The 24530-nt window shown below is 48.7% G+C and overlaps 1 protein-coding gene across 2 annotated transcripts in view; it reads left to right on the top strand.

Annotated features, from left to right (window-relative positions):
- The window catches only part of LOC8042564, a 142759-nt gene extending 119384 nt beyond the window's left edge, over window positions 1-23375 (top strand). The window contains exons 9-17 of one of the 2 annotated variants that reach the window (XM_042290750.1): window positions 414-1719; window positions 6534-7378; window positions 8092-8695; window positions 9617-11065; window positions 11557-11994; window positions 12619-13228; window positions 17826-18039; window positions 20407-20502; window positions 22325-23375. In XM_042290750.1, the coding sequence (XP_042146684.1) occupies window positions 414-1719; window positions 6534-7378; window positions 8092-8695; window positions 9617-11065; window positions 11557-11994; window positions 12619-13228; window positions 17826-18039; window positions 20407-20482 (5542 nt within the window). In that variant the 3' untranslated portion in view covers window positions 20483-20502; window positions 22325-23375. The remainder of the gene's footprint in view (window positions 1-413; window positions 1720-6533; window positions 7379-8091; window positions 8696-9616; window positions 11066-11556; window positions 11995-12618; window positions 13229-17825; window positions 18040-20406; window positions 20503-22324) is intronic. The other variant, XM_042290751.1, reaches the window with a different exon arrangement.
- The last annotated feature ends 1155 nt before the right edge of the window (window positions 23376-24530 follow it).

Raw genomic sequence — 24530 nt, 5'->3', positions numbered from 1 at the left:
CTTTGTACAAGAGCATAATCATCGACGTACAACCACAGATTTATTCCAATATATGTACGCTTATGTTAAAAAAAAAGTTTTTATTGTTTTTGAGTTGTACATTTTACAAAAGTTGTGAAGGTAAAGATCGGGTTTTATTTTTTAATTTAAAATTCGGGCAACAATAGAGTTTCTTTCCCGTAAATATTATGATTCGCAAGTTTAAAATGTCTCCACATTCTGGGAGAAATCGGCTTGAACACGATTTTATTGAACTTGCTCAGGGTGCAGATTTCAGGTAAGATCGTATTTTACACTAAAATGAAGGTCTCTAGAAAGGCTGTGACTCAAGCTCTGACTCAAAGAGAAACCTCTGCTTACAACATCATTTGCCTTAGGTGTTGCATTGCCTAAGTAAACTGTTCCGTTGACAGGTTTCGAAGTTCTCGACTGGACGAGACAGAGAGCCATCCCTCTTCAACATCGACCATCAGCACCGAGATCATGGAAGACGCGGCAGACGTCGTCTTGCCCATCCTTCTTCCTCTCCACACGAATGGCCAGACGCCTTTCACCTGCGGTCGAGCTGTAAACCGAAACGCCGTGCAAGACCTCGAGGCCGCTAGCTGGATGGTCGGCAAGATCAACTCCAACGGCGACCTTCTGCCCGGTCTCAAGCTGGGCCTCCGAGTCATCGACACCTGCTCGTCCAGTCTCATCCTTACCAGAGAAGTGTCTTCCATCCTGGAAGCATTCACAGAACAAAACCTTCCAACAGTCTTCATATCCTCCGGGTCGCCGGAACTCTCGCAAGTGGCTGCTTCCATTTTGGCGCGCCTGAACGTCACCCTGATCTCGACGGGCGACGTGGCCGAGACGCGTGGTGTCCAGAGCTTCCGCTACCAGATACCTCTTCCAGTCGAAAAGGTGGCCGACGCCACAGTCCATTACTTGCAGCACCTCAACTGGAACTTCGTTTCTGTCGTTGCGAGCGAAAGCGAAGCCAGGGCGGTCCAAGCCTTCAAAAAGCACGCTCATTCCGCTGACATCTGCACGGCTGTGGATGCGACTGCCGCTGGAGACTTGGACGCTCTTCTAGTCCGACTCAAGGCGGCCTCTGCGACGGGAGCGCGTGCCGTAGTCCTCTGGACAAATCCCGATGACACCATCAAGTTCCTGGATGCCGTGAGGAGAGCCAGGGCTCACGGCCTGCTCAGGCCTTCCGATCTCGTGCTTTTGCACGGAAGCGGGCAGCCCGTCAGCTTCGACGGCTTTGAGGAAGAGGTCCTGGGCGCCGTGCTTCTCAGGCCACAGTATGGGCAAGTGCGCGACTTCGAGTCCTACTACGAGCGGCTGAAGGCGGACCAGGATCGGTTTTTTGCCGAGCTCTGGGAACAGGGCAAGGTCTGCCGGGGTCCCGGTGACTGTATGGTGGAGTATACACCGAGTCGGTCCGTCGTGGATGTGATGCAGGCTGTAGTAACGGCCGGCACGGCGCTGCGGAACCTACGCGACGTTGTGTGCGGTGCGCCGCACGAGGCTGATGCGGGCTACTGCACGAGGCTGCTCAAGAGTGCGACAGGTGTGGGGGTGGCACTGGACGCACACGTCCGTCGGGCCAAGACCGCTAGGATTGGATACAAGGACCTCATGTTTGGCTTTACGGAAGATGGACACGGGGACATCGGTGTGGACCTGTGGAACGTGCGCAAGTCGTCGGCTGGAATTACTCCGCAGATGGTGAGTGCGATCGGTTCTTTTTCTTTTGGTGTAACGGCAGCAGACCAACTGATATCGTTTTTGTGGCACATTATATACTAAACGCTTCTTCAAAATGAAAAAAAAAAGAACACTCCGGAAGCCAGGGGACGTCAGAACTAAAATGATTACACAAGCTTGACAAAACATGCTAAAACAAATTCATTGGTATTTTGGGCTCCTCGTGTGGGAGGCATGACCAGTGTGTGCACAGCAAATGCGAACGTCTATCTCAGTATAAGGCTATTACTGGAAATGTCCGAATAATCTCTAGAACAGGTGGCCGCTTTTTTTCTTCTCCACTCTGACGTATTGTGAAGTCGAAGGTGTGGCCCATATCATATCACCATAAACCCGGGATCGATCGTTATTGAGATGAAGCGACATTGAGCAACGTTACCGAATAATGTCATTTTTTTTGCGATTTTGTTTTCTGCTATATTTCTTTTCATCGGTGCATTTCTGCACCGGCTGTCATAGCTGTCGGTTCGCGTTGTTTTCCGCTCTTTCGTTTGTGTCATGCTGAGACGTTTTTTGAAGAAAAAAACAACACAGTTATTGTCATCATTTGATGTTGGCCGAACATCCGATCTCCTGGTTTTTCCAGGTTTTCGCACAGGGTGCCAACGCTGTCATAAAAACTACTATACTCGGGGACAACTTTTCTCGGCAATGCGGTCAAAGGTACGCGTGCACGCGTGCCCTCTCCCCTTTTGAGCGCTCATTAAAGCTGTGCGCGCGCTCTCCTTCCCTCCTCAGAAATGCCAAGAAAAGTTGTCCCCGGGGATCGTGTAATAAGATACGCGTATGTAAAGCACTAACTCAAGTCGTAAGTATGGCGTTCAACACGAACATATGTGCAAATAAAATACGAAAAAGCGCCGATGTTGGAACCTGGTCTTGCTGTATCACGTGTTCGGGCTGACTGCGTCGCGCCGCTATACAAACAGTGTGTATAGACTTCAAACGGATGAAAATAATTGCGTTAGTGGTTTATAATAATATATACCCTACTGTCGCGGCAGTTCTCGGGGAAATAGTTCCATAGAACTCCTGAGTGGCTAGATGTTTTAGTGGCTTTTGATTTTGCCCACGTCCATTATGCTTTGTCAACTTTCTTGCATCCAGTATAGACAAATATCCTTTCAGGGCTGCCTGATTGCTGTGAGCATTAAGGCATTGGGCGAAGGCTAATTACTTCATCCATGCTTGACTGCATACCGTTGACATCATATGAGCACGATGGCGCTTTTGGATATCGATCGACAGACGGCTTACGGGCCCTCGCGCTAACCTATGTGGCCATACGTAATGTAAACTTGGTTTGCATGCAAGGTGACGAATACAATACATTGGTGGGTTGTGTTACCTGTCTTTGTTTTAAGCCCCTCCGAATGAAACGAAAACTGTGTGAATGCGGTTTAACTTCGTGTGAACTGCGCGCAAACGAAACATTAATTTTTAAATAAAGAATTAGTTTTTTTTTTTTTTTAAACTGCGTCGGAAGAGTCGTTGCACCTATGCGTGCGTATTCACCAGAAAGCGTGAAAACGACGTTCCGGTTCCCAAGTATACCGCTGTTGCCGGCTGCTCGTATGTCGGTAAAACCGCGCAGTCCACGTGCCGCGGCATATTCGCACACGCGTGTCATCAATCGTCCTCAAGCGCGTGACGAAGAGATAAAATACCTCGTGAAAGACGGGCCACAACTTGTGTCGTGGAGGCATCACGACCTCCTCTCCGGACCCATTTCTGGAGGAAGTAGCGAGGTCGCGGCCCTCACGCAAGCCGAGTAAAAGCAGCGCATTTTTCTCACGCACTCGGACGGGCAACAATGGAAGGTCACGTTCACGATTCGTCGTTAGACGGAGCGCTCTGAGATTAGAGCAAGGGGGCCAGACATAACGAATTAGCGCGTTAACGTCGCAGCTGCCACGCCGCTCCGTTCTTCATAACGCGCTTTTGTTTTTGTCCTTTTAGTCGAGTCTCGACGGTAAATAGGAACTGCCGCACTTCGCCCGTATACGAAGCTAAATGCGCGTCCCCCCCGCGGGGGGCTGTGGTTTTCTCGGGAGGGAAATTGGGTAGCCCGGCGGAGAGCTACTGCCGCTCCAAAATAATCCTCGGAATTGATTAGCCAGCGATCGCGAGCCTTGACACGTGAATGTGTGCCAAGGCGCTCGTTCACGTCGGAGCTCTCCGCACGGAGGTGTGCTCGTTGACTTCGGTTATTGTGGCGGTGACACTTGGGAGCAGTGAAATATCACCTGACGGATGCTAGACGGAAGAATATATTAGTGTTTTCTTTGTTCGTTTGTCTGGCGCTTTAATTACCGCTTATATTATGTTTAGATACGTTGCCTTCGGGGTCTGTGTGGAACGATGAGATCATGAGGTCGACGGTGGGAGCGGTAGGCCACATGTTATGTTCATACAATGTTCATACAGTGGAACGCTGTTCTTCGTAGAGGGAACGAAGGAACTGCTGTACCTCGTAGTGGTGAAAGCGGAGCAGGAACCCGTTACATTTTCTAGGGATAGGGCGGATTTTTTCTCGCGCGGAAGTTTGCGCTATATTTTTGAAAGTCTGCGTTATATTTTTTTAAAATTATGGCTCCCCTCGAGATCGCGAAGTTTCGACGTCCCCGAACTAAACTGCGACTCATACTTGACTTCACAGAGCGAATATGCGGCAAACAACCGACCAACTTCACCCGGTGGTACGTTCGCTTTGTGCGCCGTGTGAACAGCCACTCTGCTGTCGCAAGACATGTACAAGTTACTAAAAAAATGTTTATGTTAAGCTACTAAGTATTGGCCTCAAAAGTAATTTGAGTATGACTAAAAATCACTCAAATGGAAAGTAATTGAGAAAATGACTAATTACTACCGTAAAAAGTGGAAAATTACTTTTGAAGTTACTCTTATATTTTTTTATGGTAACAAGAAAGTAAATACGTTTTGATCGGTTAGCGAAATAGTGCTAGCCAAATATGAATCGATTTTTTTTCCCCAGGAATGCTTTAATAGCTGGTTCTGCTTTTGCGTGGCTAATTGTTTTCTTCTTATTTTTTTTTTTTTTTTGGTCAATGATGTACTTCGAATGTATCATTTCTACTTTGAAGTTTAGCATTACCTGCGCTTGATATTTTAGACAGTGTTTGCCTGTTTACAGTGCTGAGTAAAGTACATCTAAAAGTATTTCGAGTAAAGTCCAAAGTAATTTGGAGGTTATGTACTTCAAGTAAAGTAGTAAGTACACCGGGTGTAATGTACTTGAAGTAACGTACTATAAATACAATATATTTAGATAAAGTACACGTACTTTTAACACAAGTTTTCATGGTGCCCTTTCATTCCCTATGCAGTGTTTTTTTAACTGGTATGCATTGCTCCAGGGGTAATCGGAGGTGCATCAGCTTTTTACGGAAATGGCATCAAATATTGTATAAAGTCAAATCGCCACAGAGTAGCTGTTTTACTCTTGCTGACGAACTATTTAACACAATGCACTTATAAGGCATTTGTGTCGGTTTTATAGCCGCCATTACTTCACTCGAAGAAATGACCAGATGACGTCTCGAAAAAGCGCGTTTTCACACGACGATACGCCATCATTTGTTTTCAAATTCGGGGAATGTACATTGAAGTCGGGAGTTTTACTTTAAGTACCAGAAAAAAAATACTCTAGTAAAGTATAAGTACATGCTCAAAGAATGTACTTCCAGTAAAGTACAAGTTTTCTAAAAAGTAGTACTTCAAGTACCATGTACTTAGAGTACTTCCCTACACTACTTGTTTATTATTTTTTATATAAAAAACGTCGGGGGAATTACTAAGGTTCTCCGAATGATCTTCGAATCTTTGAACATCTGCATATTTTGAGTTTTGGGACGAAAGGCAATGCAAAAAAAGCCACATTTGCGTTGCCCTTTAGCACGCGATTCTTCGAGAACAACATGAACTACGGGAGCACCAGATAAGGTTCAGAGCGGGTGCTGCATTTTGTTGCCTCCTTTGTGTGAGGATGCAGTGTGTACATTTGCAGTGGGTGAGAGTTCCTACGTTGGGGAGAAGCGGTACCAGCCCTTTCTTCAAGCGGGTCAAGTCTCCTTGAGCTCCAGGACACAAAGAAGCGCCTGTCTTTGGCGCTAATCCCACAGTTAGTCGCCCGTGTGCCTCTCTTGTGTCGTGTCTTGTCGCTCCACGCGCCTCATAGCATTGTTGTTGCAGTGGGAGGCTCGTGAAAATTTTGGGGGGCTTCGGACTTTCCAAACCACTTCCTTCCCCCCTTTCCTACGCCACATGCTTCCCCTTCTTTGCAAATATCAGCTGATCTTCCAATTCCTCTTATCTTTTTTTGCTTAGGAATGTTTGTTGATAGGCAAAACAACCACTAAAATTCTTAAGTAATTTGTAATTTGAGTAGAAGCTACTCGGAAAACGTAATTAAAGTAAACTACTAATCACCGAGATAAAAACCTAATTGAAAGTTACTAAACTACTCAGATAAGTATAGTTAAACTACAGTAACTTGAGTAGAGTAGTTGAACTACGTACAAGTCTGCAGACTGACGCAGAGCGAACGCCACTTAGCGAAATTTGTCGGTTCTTCGCCGCATATTCGCTCCATCTTTGCTCAGTGAAGTCATATAACCTGCATAAATTATGTTGACATGTAAATGTAGTCCCTTTTCTTTTCTTTTTAAGCAGCCAGGACGTGTTGAATTATGGTGCTTCAAAGTTCCAAACTATAACTATAGTTCTCCACGGTCCCTTCTCTTTCACCGTCCCAGGCGGGCCATTTCGTCGACCAGCAATACGCCGAGCTGGTTCCCCTGGTAGCCTACGGCAGCACCGGCCGAGAAGTCCCGCTCTCCGACATCCAGTCCGAGTGTATTGCGACCCCGTGCAAGGCCCGTTGCGCCAGCAAGCCCGTCGACTTCCTCCTTGTCCCATCCCCAGACGACCTGTATCTAGCCGCCTCCTTTTCCGTGCACGAGCCCCTCAAGGGCAGTCCCTTCTCCTGCTCTCCGACCGTTTCCGAAGAAGGCCTCCGCAACGTGGAAGCATTCCTCTGGGCCCTCGACCAGATCAACACCAGCCCCTCGGTGCTACAAGGAGTCACCGTCGGTGCCGTGGTATTCGACACTTGCGGCAGTCGGGAGAAGACGTACCGAGACGTGTCCAACTTCGTCAGCGAATCCCTGACCTCCCTCCGGTCGGACGTCAACCTGCCCCAGCTGAGCAGGGTCTTCGGCTTTGTGGCCGGGGGCCACAAATGTACGGTGAAGCCGGCGGCGGACATTCTGTCTTCTGTCGGCGTGCCCACGGTGGCGTCGGACTCGTCGCTGACGGTGCTCAGCTCTGACCGCTACCCAACCCTGCTCAGGGTGTTGCCCTCCAACGGTGAGGTGGCCGAGGCGCTGCTCAAGCTGCTCCGGCACTTCAAGTGGAGCTACGTGTCCGTGGTGTACGACGACGATGACGAGGACGTGGACGTGTTTGAGCAGCTCAAGGCCGGTCTGGAGGCCCAGGAGGTGCGGCTCGGCGCGGCCGTCAAGTTGACGAGGAACGGGGATCCGTGGGACCTGCCCAAGGCCATGGGCCGTTTGCGCGGCAAACAGCGGGAAGGGTCGAGGTGAGTTTCGGCGTTCTTGCCTGTCGGGCGCGTGCGCTTTTGACGCGGAGAAAGAACCGAGAAAAGCTATAGCCGAGGATAACATAAATTGAAAAAAGAAAAAAGACAGACTAGGTTATAAAAAAATCCGATAACAAAAAAAAAAAATAATAAAAAAAACAACCTACCATATTGTTTTGCTTTTTTTCTTAAATTTTGTTTTCATCATTGTCTACTTTTGGGGATCGGTTTTGTGACTGGTACGGAGCAAAACATTGTGCGATCATACGAGGGCATGGGCAGAGTGTTTCACGCATGGCGAAAATTAATTAAACATTTGCAGCTGTGTTTTGATCTATTGAGAGCTGGCAGCGCTATCACTTTCTCCGGACTGCCGTCTTTCCTCGCGCGCTATCACTTTCTCCTGATTGCCATCTTTCCTCGCGCGCTATCACTCTCTCTCTCTCTCTCTGCGATCACGTGGGTTTTCGCGTACGAGCAATGCTGGATTTCGCCCTAAAGGATCACTAACAGCTGCTGCTGTAAAAAGCATAATGCGAACGAAATAGTTAATTTAAGAAATCTCTTCGGTTCATCGTGAAGCTTCACCGTGCGCAGGCAAAGCATGCGGGAAAGCCAACTGTAGCGCGCTCAGTTAACTTTCACGTTTCCGCAGCAAGTTTTTTTCTCGAGTGTGGCACCGAGCCATAAAAAAATACTCATCCGTTTTGCAGGGTTGTCGTCCTCCTCCTGCGCGACAAAGAAGCCGAAATCTTTTTCAAGCACGCCCGAGAAACGGGCACTCCACTGCACAACTTCACCTTCGTAGCCGTAGGACTTCGTTCAGTCCTCTCCAAGTTCCCAGAGGCCACCGGTGGATCCCTTTCTTTACAAGTGGCGTCCAGCGATGTACCGGGCTTCAAGAACTACCTACAGCACCTCAACTACCGAGGCAATGACCGCGATCCCTGGTTCCGTTCCTTCATCGAGCAAAAGTCCGGGTGCCGTGGCCCGGTGATGTGCTCCAACGCGACGCCCATGCTGCTGTCCACTTCGGCGGACGCTGCGTCCACAGTGGTCACCTCGGTCTTTGCCCTGGCCAGCGGTCTCGACCAGGCTAGGAGGATCAAGTGCCAAGGGCCGTCCGGCTGTTCGCGGGATATTACGGCGGATGAGGACTTCAGGGGCCTCGTGATGAACTTCACCAGGGGCGTGCGCATCACCAGACATGACGGGTCCGTCTTCAAATTTGCCGGTGGGAACAGCGGCAACGGGCGCCTGGTTGTGGGTCTCTTCCGCCATCGGAGAAACGCCGCGGTCAACGACGAGTTCGCGCTGGTGAGTGTTTTCATCACTATATAGTTGAGAGGGGCATATCTTACTGCCTTCAGCTGGACGTGTTAACGAATGAGTTTTCTCTTTTAGGGAGGTGAAATTGGGGGGGGGGGGGGGGGGGGGCGGTTACTGTTGGAATGCCTTGCGCTCTTTGCTACTAAAATGTAATTTTGGCTGATCCTTCTTTTTTTTACATTATTATGTAATGTAAAAACATTTACATATTTTGTTTCTAGTGCAATACTGAAAATGAAATCGTGCTATTGCTTAAATTTAATATCCACGTGGTTCTTTTGAAAACCTTGCTAACATTGTTTTACGAGTTTGGTGACATATAGACGCTTTGCACACGCGCCAGATTACAGCCGCCATAGCTGACCTTCTCTTGCCTTACCGATATGCCGATCCACTGAAGCAGGCGCTGACGAGCCTACACAAACGCCAATGCTACGGAGAAGGACACAGTGCAAACTAAAATGGCAATAACCTGTCTTGCTGTGGTAATCATGAAGTGAAGTAAAGAGAATAAGATGAAACAAAAACGGAAGGTCAGTTATGGCGGCGCCCATGCACAGCTGCTGCAAAGCGTCTATAGGGCGCTGCATGTTGCTCTTGGTCAAATCACTAAGCAAGCATATGTGCGTCCGTTTCCTGAGTCAAAACATTACAACCGACTATGGCACACGAATTGAACATGAACACTGCGTCAATGTTCGACTTATGACTGATTACGTGCTACTAGATGAGCGCATCTTGGTCGCGTCTTTATTTTCGCAGTTATTTTTTACCTTGATAAAGCGTTTGCGTTTTTTCTCAAATTGAAATATCAAGGGCGAGTAAATGTTAATACAATCGCGTAATCTGAAAAATCGGCAAGCTAGCTTCTTCTTACCACCTGTTGCTTATCTCTGTTTCACTTTTTAGATCGGGACGTATAACAGAGACGAAGGCCTGCAAATGAACGCCAGCATCCCATCCGATACTTCGGGCCGTTCCCCGTACGATGTCAACTCCACCTGCGAATCAAGAACTAATTGCAACAGTTCTGTCACCTATGAGACACCCCGAGACCCCTCAGTCCAATCGATGACACGGTTCAGGGCGGAACCGACCCTAACCATCGGAGCAATGTTTTCCGTTCACAAGCGAGGCCCCGACATGTTCACCTGCGGGCCCCTCCAAAATGACGGGACCTTCCAGAACCTCATCGCCCTCGCGTACGCCGTGGACCAAGTCAACCGGAACCAGTCCCAGGTCCAACTGGATGCTGTTGTCTTCGATTACTGTGGCACCAAGCAGCGCGCCGAAAAGCAAGTCTTTCAGTACTTCTCGTCCCCGGAGGACGCCAAGACCAAGCCCCTCGTTTCCATGCTCACTTACGACAGCAACGTGGCCACAGAACTCAAGCCCATCCTCAGGGATGCCAACGTTCCGGTCATCCTGACGACCACAAACCCCAAGTTCTCCCAGGAGACTCGATCTACCGCGCTCCAGACAATACCTCCGGTTAACTGGCAGGCGGAAGCCCTCCTCGGTCTGCTAAGGCACTACGACTGGACCTATGTCTACGTCCTGTACATCGGTGACCAGTTCGGCCAAGACGCCAACTACTACGTGACAAAAGCTCTGAACCGGATGGGCATCTGCGTTGCCGACGCTCTGCGCATCGATCGTGACGCGTCCGACAACGATGTCCTCTCCACCGTCATGAGGCTCGCAGACCCGGACGTGAGGGTGGTTATGGTGCTGGCTCAAGACAAGTTCGATGCTGCCAAGGTGCTTCGGGCTGCCCGGAGGTCTTCCCTCTTGGAGCGCTTCGTCTGGGTCGGCACGGAGGGCTTCAGCGACAACGCGGCCCTTCTAGACGCTCTTGAAGGCGCAGACGTGGACGTCTTCTCGTTAAAACTGGAGAACGAGAAGCTCCCCGGATACACCCGTTTTGTGTCCGGCCTCACGTTAGGCAAACATGACCCGATTCCGGACGCCTGGTTCGAGGAGTTCTGGCAGCGCGAGTTTCGGTGCCGACTTCCGAACAGCGAATCTGTCCAGGAGCAGTTCAAGGACGTCTGCACAGGACGGGAGTCTCTCAGGGACGTGCTTCAGGATCGCTACGTCTACCACACGGTGGAGACGGTGAAGCGGGTGGCCGAGGCCCTCAAGGTACACATGGGTAAGAACTGCCCCTCCGACACCGGGCTCCTGGATAACCTGGAGCGCTGCAAGAAGGACCGGTTGAACCACGAGGTCAGTATGGCGCTGCTTGGCACCGACTTGGAAAACTGCCTCGAGTGCCAGCCGTCGGTGGTGACTACCTTCGGGTACCAGCTGCTCAAGGTCAACGGAAGCAGCTCTCGGAATTACTCTTATGAACAGGTGAGGCCATCGATTTTAGCCGGCTGCATGTTTCAATCGGTTCATTTTCGCGTTCCGTCACATATGAACAGTGCATCCTTTGGCAAGAAATTTTGAGTCTCCGACGGGGGCCATTTGTAAAAAAGCGCAAGCATAGGGTGTGCCGAGTTGCGGTGTGCTCCGGGGACAGAAAACAAATGTGTTAAATCACAAAGACGTGTGTCGATCAAACTCTGTTCAGGATACACGAAACACTTAACTACAAAAGGATATCACGTAACAGGAATCGTTTAGATTAATTAGAAAAAAGGATCTGTCGAACAGCATTCTCTAAACCATCAAAAATCTTCGTCCGACTCTCTCATAAAGGTATGTGGATAATGTTGCGGAACATTACGGCAATGATTGCTACACAGAGGGATCTAACCGCCCGCCGAATCACGATCTGCCATAAAATTTGGATACTAAAATAACAGCGCGCTCATGAACGCATTCTTCACGCCCCATGCCAGGTGGGTTCGTACCGGAACAACCTGCTCCGTGTGAGCGAGGACGACGTGGACTTCTCGAGTGGCGTAGCGCCCATGTCGACCTGCATGCGGGACTGCGACGATCGCTGCCCGGCGGCATCTCCGACGTCGGAGCAAAAGTACCTGCGCCAGCATCGCGAGTCCCTCACGGCCAACTTCCGCACCGTCTGGGGCATCGTGGTCACCGCGCTGTCTCTGCTGGGCATAGTCCTGGTGCTCATTTGCGCCCTCTACTTCCTCATGGCCTTCCCGGTCACGGTGGGAACCACGGTTCTTGGATATATGATCCTCGCTGGTCTGCTCGCCTTGTACGCCGTCAACTTCGCTTTCGTCGTGGGTGCCACGGAAGCCAGCTGCGGCGTGCGACGTTTCCTCATGGGGCTTGCCTACTCCATCATCTTCTCTGGCATGCTCGTCAAGGTATGTTTACTCTAGATTAGGCTTTTAAGACGCTGCTTCGCTTTAGCACGCTACCGTATCCTCATTCCAATCAGATCGATCTTGTGTACTCAGAAGAGCAATAAGGCCGTCACTATTACATGATAAAAGTGCCAGCAGAAGCTGAAACAACGCCATCTCATGTTTTTCTGCGCTAGTGGTGTCACAATCCTGCGATTAATAGATTCTGTACATATCCCCTTTTTATGACAGAGCCCCGAGCAGATGAGTGGAAAGGTTTTTCTTTCTTAAAATTTAAGTAGCTGTAAAATTAATTTTGTACAACAGCTAGCCTGGCGTCTTTAACGGGGATCACGCAGCAGTGATGCACGACCGCATGTCGGCCCGATGCTGGTACAAATCGAAACAGGTAGGGGTGGGGATTTAACTCAGGACCCCTGTGTTTTGCAGCGTGAGCTTTCACTCTACGTGCTCCGAGCTACAGTGCATTAACACACTCCCTATGCATGGCTTTGCTCTTTTGGCCATATCAGCTAAATGTCCATTTTGGATAGATGGGTGGAAGCGTTCTTGTAGCTGAAGTAATTGTAACCCTAAGATTATCGGCAAGGCAGTAACGCTCGGCAACGTTGCTGCTCACTGCAGGTACTCAACACGTGGCGGCTGATGGGCTACCACGGCAACAACCGGATGCACCACGACGGCACCCAGTTGACGAGTCCCGCGGGACTCCTGGTCGTGGCTTGCGGCCTCGTGGTCATCCAGGTCGTGCTCACCGCCGCCTGGCTGGTCCTCATGCCGCCCCGCATCGGCCTCTACGAGCGCGTATGGCGCTGCGCCCCGCCGGCTTCCTTCGAAGATGAACTCGTAGTGTCCATGGTGTACGTGATGCTGCTCCTCGCCGTCACCATCCTCTTCTCGGTGCTCACGTGGCCCTGCCGGGACAACAACGGCGAGTCTCGCTGGATCCTGGCCTGCTGCGTGTTCGTGTCCTTGGCCTGGCTCGCCTGGACCGTGCTGAGCACGCAGCTGCCACTTCAGCATCGGGACGCCACCATCGCGGTGGCGAACCTGGTGTGCGCTACGCTGGTGATGCTCTGCCTGTACCTGCGGAAGGTCTACCTGTACAACAAGCTGGCGCGACAGGCGCGCGACCAGGAGATCAAGGCGCGCCTCCAGCCCAGAGGACCTTACACGCCGTCCGTTTACGGGACCCTGCACAAGAACGGAGCCCCCGTCGCGCCCGTCTTCTATGGTGCGTGACGTTGTTGTCCTTCGGGCTTTGTGCGATAGAGTTTGGGTCCCGTGACGTTCGACAACCCTTTACGCTACATTAAGAGTTTCAGAAAGCCGTATGTTTCGGATTCCGGGCCCAGTGGGCGCGTGCTCAGCCCACGGTTCAATGTGACGGCACGAGCTCCAGCTAGCAACGCGAAGCTGTATCGTACGGTCTACTAAAAGTCTCTACATTTTAGCACATCGCTGCCGCTGGATAACCGAGGGCACGGTTTACTATATGGCTTGAGAGCGTGCTTCCGAGCCATATGGCGCAAGCCATGGCAATAAAACACTCTATTGGGACTGACTGTTTCCGTATAATTGATCGAGCATAAATTCTGAGATCCCTCGTGCACTTCGGAAGTTCGGATTTAGTAGCTGCATGAGCCACCATTCGGGAGAACGTAAAAAAAATATATAATGGGAGCCATAAGCCCTATTCGGTTATTGCTATCCAGTTAAAAATACTTTAACCTGTAGATTTAAAAACTTTTCGCGCTGGGTTTTCGCGTATTTTTGTTCTTTTTATGTACAATTCTGTACCTTTGGGAAGCGGCGTGTGCGCATCACAGAGAAAAACAGGTGGGATGGGAACGCCCCGGCTCGGTTACTTTGTCACGTGACCAGCCTTGTCGCGGAAGAGCGGGCCTGCAAAAAGTATGTGGCAAGGTGCCGTTCATTAAGACGTCACCAACATTACAAACAAAATATCTTTTGTTGTTAGTTTATTATCTTCTCTAAGTGGAGCCACTCTAAACGCTACCTCAGAGGTTACAAAGGCGGTTGGAGCGCGCGTGTGCGCTCAGGCAGTAGGATAGGCATGAGCCTACTTTCGCAGCGTTTGCTCGGTTCTATTAAAAAAAAAAATATATGGACGTGGCTTAGGTATAAGGCCTCTGTGAATATTGTAAACAAGGCTCGTCATCGTCAGCCATGCCAAAATCGGGGGCGAGCTCAGACTTCAGATGTTGCACTGTGGGTCTCACTGCTGTAGCTGCCGGCGTACACCTCCCCCGGGTTAATCCGTGTCGTACATGATGCAGCAGTTACGTTTGCTGGTGTTACGGCTGAGACAGCATAATACGAAGCGTATAGTGTGCATACTCGGCGATTGTGCTGAGTAAATGTACTTTTGTACATTTAGACGGGGTGGGGGGGGGGGGGGGGGGGGGGTTGAGGAGGAGGAGGAGGAGGAGGAGGAAGAGGAAGTTAGCCCAAATGGGCGCCTGGTGTCTTCGCTGTACATGAGAAATTTAGTCAGTGCAATATCACTACCCTAGCCTTTTTCTTTTCTTTTTTTTTTTTTTTAAACGCGTTTACGCAGTAGTTGATACACGCCCGGGAGGTCGGTTCGATTCTCGTTCAGATCGGAACGGGCAGGGGTTGGAATTAAGCCAATACCAAAACAAGGTCTGCCCCACGAACACGCACACACACACAAACACGTCATCATTGGATGGAGGCTATTCCCTTTGAATTGGGCGGTGACTTCCGCCACGTAGCGAAGTGGTGTTTTTAGTTCAACATTGAATTTTGACTACGTCAATGTAATATTATTTAATCTATCCGTCCCTAGCTTGCGGCATCAGCGCCACCAGTGCGCCTCGCAGCGTCTCACAAACAGGGTTGTAAAAGTTGCTTTAGAAATGTATACGTAAGATACAGTTACGGTTACTAGTGCAAAACGTACCTAAAGTACTTATCAAGTACATACTTATTGAACAATGCACCTCATTATGGAGATACAGTTACGTAAAACATACTTTCCATTTTCATGAAAACGGCAAATACTAGTAGTGAATGGTACGAAGGCTTCGGCCAACAAAAATTAGGTGACGAATGTTGATGGAGAACCCCCATGACGTATACATGTTCGAGTTGGGCTAATTGTAACGATTAGTCGGCTAATTAATAAAAAGTTGATAATGAACTTTTTAATTAGTGAATATAGTCATATGGTTCCAGCTAGGAACTTGCTGAGCGTCGTCCAAAACCCCTAAATCAGTAATCTTTAGAAACACCTCGAGCGCGTGAGAGGCGCACTAGCGCAGTGAAGTTGCCCCTCGTGGAGCAGGTACAAGGCTGGGGCTAGACGCGCAAGCGCTTTACCGCAACCGCTCTAGTCCATTCCACCTTACGATGGACCGCAGCGGACGCTACGAGCCATGTCAGCCAATCCAGTGCTGCGCGTGTATGACGTCACGCGCGCCCAGCGCGTCGCTGGGCATCTCACGAAGGTTGGAGGGCACTAACACGCCAGTGAATTGGCTGCGATGCCGCGTAGCGTCTGTAGCGGTTCATCGTGGAGTGAAATGGAGTATAGCCTCGTAACCTTCTCTACGAGTGGTAACTTTAGTGCACTACGCGCACTTTAGTGCACTACAAACACTACTTTAGTGCACTCAAGATCTTTCTGAAAATTACTGATTTAGTGGTTTTTGATGACGCTCATCAAGTTTCTAATAGGAACCATATGTCTATTTTCGGTAATTAAAAAGTTAATAAACAAACTCTACTTAATTCGCCAACTGATCACTACGATTGCCCCCTATTCTATGCCCCCTGGCCGTGTAACTCACACGAACCGCATAAGTGTAGCTTAGACAGCATCATTTAAAAAAATCTCTAAAGCTTAAAAAAAAACAAAAAAACACCCTGTACATGTGTGATTATATATATAATCAATCATGGGGACTTTGCATCATTGTACACATCGCGACACTGTTAGCGCGAACACGACATCGGCGCATTTTCGCATTTTACTTCTAAAGAATAGTAGCGAGCACGAAATTTTATCGCTTGCATTATAGAACTAAATAGCAATAATAACTTGGAAGACATCCCTTGATTTCAAGGAGGAAAACCGGAAAAACCGGCGATCGCTTGTTCGCGCTAACAGTATCGCGCTCTGTACGTGGTCTCCAAAGAGAAAATAGTAGGAAATATGTAGATGAATGAACCATACTTAATCGAATGACACAAGGTCTATGAAGCCGCCGAAATACAATAGCTTTGGTGAAGCTAGGGTTTGAACTCCGGATCTCCCAATATCCGTTCGGGTAATGCTAACCTCTCCACCTTGTCTTTCTGGCGCGTCCTATCCGTCTTATTAATGCGCCGAAACGGAATGTATCCAATCAGAGGTGTTCTGGAAGCACACGCTGCCACAGTCGCAGTTGGAGGAACTACAGGTACCACGGTTGGACAAAAATGGGGAAAGCAGAAAGCATGGTGTATTTCGGAAATATCAACACCCGACGTGCCAAGCAACGTCTTACACCAGTTCGGCAAAAAATAAACGAATGGTCAATAGTGATAAAAGATACCGTCTCCATGTCCAAATGTATCTTCCCAAATAATGAGAAAATATTAGGAATAAGGCCTCTTTCTTTACTATAGGCCCGGTCACACACTCGCGTTCATCAGAGGGACTGCTACGCTTACGGACGATTGCAACCGGTGGGAACGACGAGTTGCCGTGGCAACGAAGCCGCAAACCGCCGTGTCGTTCGTTCGCAACGCAAGGAGTTGAGCCGTGCTGAACTTAAGGGTATACGCAAGTTCGAAACTGCTCTATTGGTGCGTCAGCGCCAGAAATAAAGCAAATCGCAGTCAGTCACGGACCTCTGGCAGCATGTTGTATTTTCTCGCCGCTCTATTGGCCCTTAGAACCAGTACCTCGTCCAAGTGTTTGTCTGACATCTTCGATCGCAGCTTAGTAGCGATTGTCCTTCCCACGCTTTTCAAGTCCTGGGAATCGGAAACGGCTGATAAACTTTCTCGATGTACGGTCCTAACGAGGAAGCATCGTGCTACAAGTTTGAGGCAGCGCTGTGCGCACCACTCCCTTGACCGCGCTGCTCGGCGTTAAGGACGTTTTCTGGCCCAAGTCTTGTTAACACCTTGACTCTTCCTGAAAGTTAACACTATCTTTCTGGCCTTCAAAGCATCCTTCAATAGGAGAAAAAAAAAAGTGCCTCCAGAAAAAAGAAAAGCAAAACACTAAGGGGTAGTTACAGCTACCGCTATTAATGTGGTGATACATTATCATACACACACACACACAAAAAGTAATGCCAAAGTAACGCGCATTAATTTTTATCGTTACCTAACGTGGTACTTTTATTTTAAGCTTACGTAGGGGCGGTAACGCAACTTTTATTTGCAAGTAAGGGGGAACATATTTCGGTACTTCTTTTCGGTAGCGCCTACAATGCAGTGCACAGTCGACGATCACAAACCGTCTTATATGCTGTCGAAATTAACGTGTTAAAGTAATTGTGTTGTGTGTGCGTTTGCACAGCCGGAAGTTAGTCAGGCCCGATGGGTGTCTGCTGTCCCAACTGCAGATGAGTAATTTAGCCAGTGCAGCACAACCGCTAGCCTGGGGTCTTATAACGTGCACCACACAATAGTGACACACGACCGCAACCCGGTACGATGCTCATCCGCATCGAAACGGGCAGGGCTGGGGATTGAACCCAGGATACCTGGGTTCTGCAGCGCGAGCTTTCGCTCATCGTGCTCCGAGCTGAGGGTGCGCTAACACGCTTGGCCACCGATCCCCTCTGCAGGCTCGCAGGCGTCGCTGACGACAAGCAAGAAGTTGAACGGCCAGTTCTCCCGTCTGTCGATGGACGACTTGGCCTCGGACGGATCGGGCTCCGTCCAGGTGCAGGGTGCCGACCTGTACCCGCTCGAGATGTACGACGGTGGCAGCCAGTTCCAGCCGCCCAGCTCGCTTTACGGCAGCACCATGATGCTCGACGATAACGTCGTCTACGCCAGGTAAGCGCTTTCCCCACTGCACACCCGCGCGATGCAGTGAAACCAGCTTCGGGTGGGCAGTCACCCGACTGTACTTCAATCTATGGGGTGACTGAAATAACCAGGCTCGATGTAAAATAGGCCGTAAAAATCGGCGCCTGCACGTAGCAATCTAATTTTTTCCTCAAAGTTTTATTTCACAAGTCGTGTTATTTTTTTTTCTTGTAAAATTGCAAAGCGTAGCTCTCTTTCTGTAAGAAATAGGGCCGAAAAACTTGCCAGGGTCAACGGCGGACGGCGACACAGACGACTGGGTCGAGCGGCGGGGCGCGTTTGGCGCACGCATTGATAGATGGCGCTACCTCCTTATCGAGACTGCTCGTGACGACCGTGATCTACTAAAAGGAACATAATTTTTTTGTAGTGTACCGTCGGCTTAAAAATAAATGCGGACAATAAAAGGAAATCTTGACGTTAAAATAAAAACGCAGTTGCACAACGACGGCGTTCTTGTTGCCGACAGATTTTGTCTGCGTGTTGTCCGCTTTCTTTCGCTGGTCGGCTACACCTTTCGACGCTGCTTCCGACGCCATCTATCAATACGTGCGTTAAACGCGCCCCACCACTCGACTCGGTCGTCTGCGTCGCCGTCCGCCGTTTACCCTGGCAAGTTTTTTGGCCCTATTTCGTACAGAAAGGAAGCTACGCGCTGTAATTTTACAAGAATAGACCGACCTGTGGAATGCACCTTTGACGAAAAGTTTAGACTGCTCCGTGCAGGCGCCGATTTCTACGCCCGATTTATCGAGCCTAGTTATTTCAGTCACCCTATATAATTGTATTACTGATTCTAGTTTTATCTCGTTTGTGACTCCGGATGTCCATCAAAGAGGCAGAGAGTAAGGAAAGACATGCTTCACAAAGTACATAACCTCATGGCACAGAAAAAAAAATGCAAATAAAAGTCAATTTTAATCGGGACAATAATACGTTGTTGTAGAAAGGTGCTTTCGAGATTTATGTGTCCATAGCACACGTGTGACAAATTCGTTTGCGTGCACATTTTTGTAGTGGACAAATACGACCTTTCTGGCCGCGTCCCGCCGTTTTTAGACGCTTTTTAGCATCCGAGGTTTTTGGAAAATTGGTCCTGGTACCTGGTAATGTTTTTTTATCAAAGGCCACCAGACTTCAGCCCGATGACGGACGCGCGTTGAAAGCGGCTAGATATGCCTGAAAAAAACCATTCTATCCGCCACAAAAGACCTGCATGCGAAGCGGATCCGTCACACTAGTCGATGTGGGCAGTCCTTAGGGATCCATACGGCCTTCGTGTTCGCTGGACATGAAGGCACCCTAGCGCACACAGCTCAATGCTTGTAGATAACTATTGCACTCTTGAGCTTTTTTATATGTTTCCTTAACGCACGAATAACGAAAATCTGGTGAGTGAGATGGTACTTTTTCTGATTTATTTCCGCTGGTGTTCTCCTGCTAAATTCTGCAGTCATTGGCTACAGCTTGTCAGGAAAATGTGTACAGTTCTGAAACATTTTTACCCGAATACAGCCTGTCTGTAGGTGTTTATAGAAGCATCATGGACAGTGTTGGCAGATATGGAATGCTGCACAGCGTCAAATACTAAAAATTGTGGGCAACAGTACATGTTCATCCATGAAAAGAAAATACTCAAAACCATAGGTAGTGATTTGTACCCTTGTGAATAGTTATGCTAACATTCTTGCATTATGAATGCTGCTGCTTTAAATTAAACCCTGTTGACCCTTAAGTGAGGCTGGCTTTCCTGCTTGGAATAATGCTCAGGAAGATATAAGAACTTTGATACCCTTAAACATGGTTCTAAACATATTGCATTCTTAGTGTTGAGGCAAGCTTCCCATCCCGTTGCAAACAAGAGATAGGAGCATCAAAAGTATGTCGGAGAAATAATTTTGAGAGAGGAAAATGGGCACTCTTCAGCACATATATCGTACACAAGTATCTGGTGCTAATACCACAGTCGTCCCCTTATAATTCAAGGCCGAAATTGAACAGATCAATACAATACATTTTGCCGAGGCAAAACAATGATGTAATCATTTGAATCATTCACATGCAAAGCATAGAAATGCTTGTCGGGAGGTTGCCTCAGAAGAGGCTTTACAAGGAAAAAAACAGCACACTTGATTGATGCATTCCTTGTGCCCGAGTATTATGATATAGTGATACCATTTTGAGGTCTGTCAGAAAGTCTTTTCTGCGTGAAGTCGGGCTTACTCCTCACATATAAGACTATTTTGGGGGGTCTCTTAGCACACCACTTGACAAGATTCTACCTGTGAATGTACTTAATCAGCTGCTACATTTGATTGCCATGTCTTCTCACAGGTTTTCTCTTGACATGGCACTTGCTTCAGTACCCAAGGAGCAGTATTTAAAAGATGGACATATGAATATTTGTTAACTGCTGCAAATAAACTGGAGGTGAGTGTTGTTAGACCCTCCAGCCAGGGTTTCTTAGGGCACAACTTGGCGGTCAATCTAACATTCGGCTGTTGCGATAACAGATTGGGAGTGTAGCTGCCTGTGAGAGGGAAATTCAGAGAGATTCCCAATAGCTCTACGGTACTCCAATGCATTGTTGTTGGTGACTGCTGTAGGCTTTGTGCACTGAAACCTGTCCCCTTCAGTAACTGTCACGATGAATGATCGTCTTCCATCTGTGTATTGTATTAGTCATTCAAAACTGACCCCCAATGCCACAATTTATGCCCATATCTTTGCGAGACAGATGTGAAGTAACCCTTTGTGGATATTAAGAGCATGTTCCTGACACCATCTATTTGCGAAGCAAAGTATAGTCAACACCTTCACACCATGCCAGTTTCATTTCACCTTGTAGCTGGCTTCCTACAGGAACATTGTACAGCATAAATCGGAGGAGGGATTTTCACCAACAAACTCGAGCATACAAACATTATCCGACACATCCTCTCCCTCCCCTAGGAAGCGAGGTCAATGAGTTTGCGACAGGAAAGTTGGGGATTTAGAAGAGGTGTAAAAACCCTCACAGCCGTGAGAAATAAAAATTGTTACCTTAGTAGCGAGGACAAACAGGTTGACTGAGCTAGCTCCCGAGAAATGGTTCATTGAGGGAAATAGAACAGTGATGCCAGAAAGGAAGAAAAATAAGTTTGTGACACATTATGGATTGCTCCTAATTTCAGTGTTGATTTGGAGCAGTAGGTGTTGGTCTTGCAGCAGCTAAAGTGTCCATTTTGAGCAGTTTATTTTAACATGGATGTCTCCCTCTCTCTTTCTTTCTTTGTTAAACAGACAAGGAAGTACGATACCTGACCCCAGCCTGAAGATATCCTAGGCTAAAGGCGTGCTTAAAAATATTCCATAACCCAAAGTCTTGGTGCTTTACCACATTGCAGTGCCCTCTTCCCACATCATGTTTTCAACAATCATTGAACAGGAAATTTCCAGTTTTAAATGCATTTTGCAACAAGTTAGCCTAAATGCTCGACTGCCTTTTTTTAGCACTTTTTCCACATGTCATTTGCCTCCTGTAGCCAGATAAAAGATGAATAGGCCCGAAGCTTTGCCTCCAGCATGCACTTGTTGCCCTCCATTGCACTGGAGGTGGAACTTCTGGCACACTTTAAAATTGTATCCCACTACATCATAACTAAGCCACAAACAAATTGTTTGCAAACTTTTTTTTTTCTTTTTGCTGAAGCTTTTGTTATTGCGGGAGATGGTGCCCTGCTAACAGCAGCACACTTTTTAGCATTCTACCCACACTATGATAATGTCTTCGGGTGCTGCATGAGATGTGACTAAGTTGAATGACGATCTGTTGTACAGATGTATCCTAGCCCTTCTAACACCCAATAATGACTGCATCATTAATTTTCATTTCACACAGGCTTTTATTTTGAACTTTTGTCGTTGACTTCATTTCAGTTCCTGTTGCCCTTTATAGTCTCCCTTGAAGAATGCATACTAATATCAGCTCTGCCCACTTCTTGGAACTGTACTGCTCCAAACGCCTCCCAGAAGTGGATCATGACACCGGTGTCGCCATAATGTAAAGCACCCGAGAGCAAGCTTCAAACATGGAAGGGACAGATAAACGAAAGACAGAAAACATTAGTTCTTTCTGTACCCTTTCACTTTTTAAACTTTCGGCATATCCTTCAGTCCAGTCTTGGGTAATTTACCTCATGATAAACCCGTACCAGGTCGCCCGCGCACGAACCGTCCTTTCGACAACATCCGTGATTTCTGTTCCCCGCAGGTGAAATCGGGACGTCAGCGTCGGTACCCCAGAGGGCAGCAACGACACCAGTCACAGCAGCTGTGCAAGGAACGACACTTGCGGACGGTGCGAAAGTGATACGCGGCTGTCTTCCTCCGGCGGCCAAGGGAAGGCTCTACTAACGTGCGACGAAGAGACATGCTTTATGCGGCAGCTTAAAGGTTACTTAACGATCCCGAACGGAAGTCCCCAGTGTGTCTCCTAACCTACTCCCTCCCCGAACTCTGAAACCATCGACGACAGTGCTCCGATCGTTACACCACACCGGTGACAACCAATGTGGACGGACTCGTGGATCGCCGTCCAGTGTACGACTTGCTGTCGGTCGTCGTCTTGTTTGTGCCGTATTTCGACTCGTGGAACTATCGACGTGAAGTGCTTAACGACAAACTACCTACTAGACAGCTACTACTCGACAGCTTGGAAGCGAACATTGTCCAATTCCTGTTCGACCCGCATGTTTAATGCAAACTACCTCCAGGGCTGGCAGCTGTCTTAAAAAGACATCATACTTCCCCGTCTTCTACGTCGGATTTGGCGAATCGTGACGCCAGACGGTCGCGCCGACCCGTGCGAGCTTGCCGGAGATTCTCCGCCCCGACTTCCTGGATTGTACGCTCGCATTGCGTGCACTGCAGATACAACTCTCTTACAGGAAGGACGGCCCGTGATAGGGTGCTGGGGGGGAGGCGTTTGTTGCCAACGCAAACGAAGGCGGGAACTTAATAAAAACCAATCGATGTTGGGGCGTATGTAGTCGTTGCTGGTTCAAGGGCTGCATTACGAGTTTTTAACAAACATTCCATTTAACTGTAGTCGTCTAATGGCTCTTGTTACTATGCACTGAGAGTATTTAGCACTATTAACAATACTTGCGACTGGGAGACAGTATTACGATAGACTACCTCCCCCGAAAAGGCTCTGCCGAGTTTTCCCCCCGAGTGCCTTTTAATGTTCTGTTCAAGGAAGTCTTGGCAGTTTTCCACCTGTTCTTGCGCTTTGAGAATAAAGATTTTCTACGTAACACTAACTTGGGGCTGCTCACAGGTTTCCTGGGAATGTATTGTAAACCAGAATAAACCAAGCTGGACGAGGAGAAAAAAAAGAAGATGCCGGCCAAGTAAGTTGACAAGATGTGACAATGAGCTATGTCGACATGCTCCCATAAGTCTACGAAAAAACAACTTTCCAAATTCCTGAAGAAAAAAAAGTCCGAGGACACCTAAGCACTTCTTACGAGTTGAAAATGCAAAAGCATGCTGCCTGCGACTTATTGCTTCCACATTGCGTTGTCGGAGAGCCTCGTCCTCTTGCCGCCCGAGACGCTTTGAATCGCGATCCGCTTGCACCTCCCGCCTTTGAAAGGCTCTGTTCTGTCTCCTAGCGCATTGCGCCGCTGCTCGTTCCACCCGCCGTGTATTCGGAGACTCAACAATGATGGCAAATTTTGCTGCCTGCCTTCGCTACTGCCGAGGATGCTGCCGCTGACGATGTAGATGCCTGAGGTGCTGCCATGTTCGTCGCCATTGAGAGTAGAAGTGTCTGAGCGTGCGCCACCGTGTTCCTTTTACCAACACGCTGCCGGCGCGTAGAGTTCCTGTAAAGGCTCCCTAAGGGAGTCGGAGTTCCGTGTGTTTTCCACGTGCTGCCGCACCACTACTCGCCGAGATTCGATCTCGTGAGGAGCAGACTCGAATGCCGTGCAGGAAAGTAGACGTTGCACGTATCTTGGCGTACATTCCCCTGCTTTTGAGCATGCCGCTTGCTCGAGGCACGGCACCGCTATTCGCCGAATTCAGTCGCGTCGGGAGTAGGGTCAACATGCCATGCAGGGAAGACAGTGCTACGGGGATGAATGCACAACTCTGGCTCCAGTAGGGAGCCTGTACAGGAACTCTATTGGTGTGGGGTCCGCAGCGCCATGGGGTGGCGTTCCTTGAAACTATGACACGTGCAGCCAATGGGAGCCTCATTCCCTGAAACTATGATGCACGCCAGCCATAAGAGAGCCTGTCCATCAAATCACTGCTACAGACAGGCTTCGCTACATTGCAAAAGGGGAATTTAGGTGCCGTTTAGCAGGTGTCTTCAAAAGCTAATGCCAGTTCGCTCCAAATCAAGGCTCCAAGTTATGCTGTGAAGGTAGTTGGACAGCGAAGCTGTGGTATCACCTGCAATGACTTCC

The sequence above is a fragment of the Ixodes scapularis genome, unplaced genomic scaffold (genome assembly GCF_016920785.2).
Source record: "Ixodes scapularis isolate PalLabHiFi unplaced genomic scaffold, ASM1692078v2 PGA_scaffold1__304_contigs__length_218370807, whole genome shotgun sequence".
NCBI classification, from domain to species: Eukaryota; Metazoa; Arthropoda; class Arachnida; order Ixodida; family Ixodidae; genus Ixodes; species Ixodes scapularis.
Note: the sequence above shows the minus strand (reverse complement) of the source record. Positions and strands in the feature narration are given on the sequence as shown.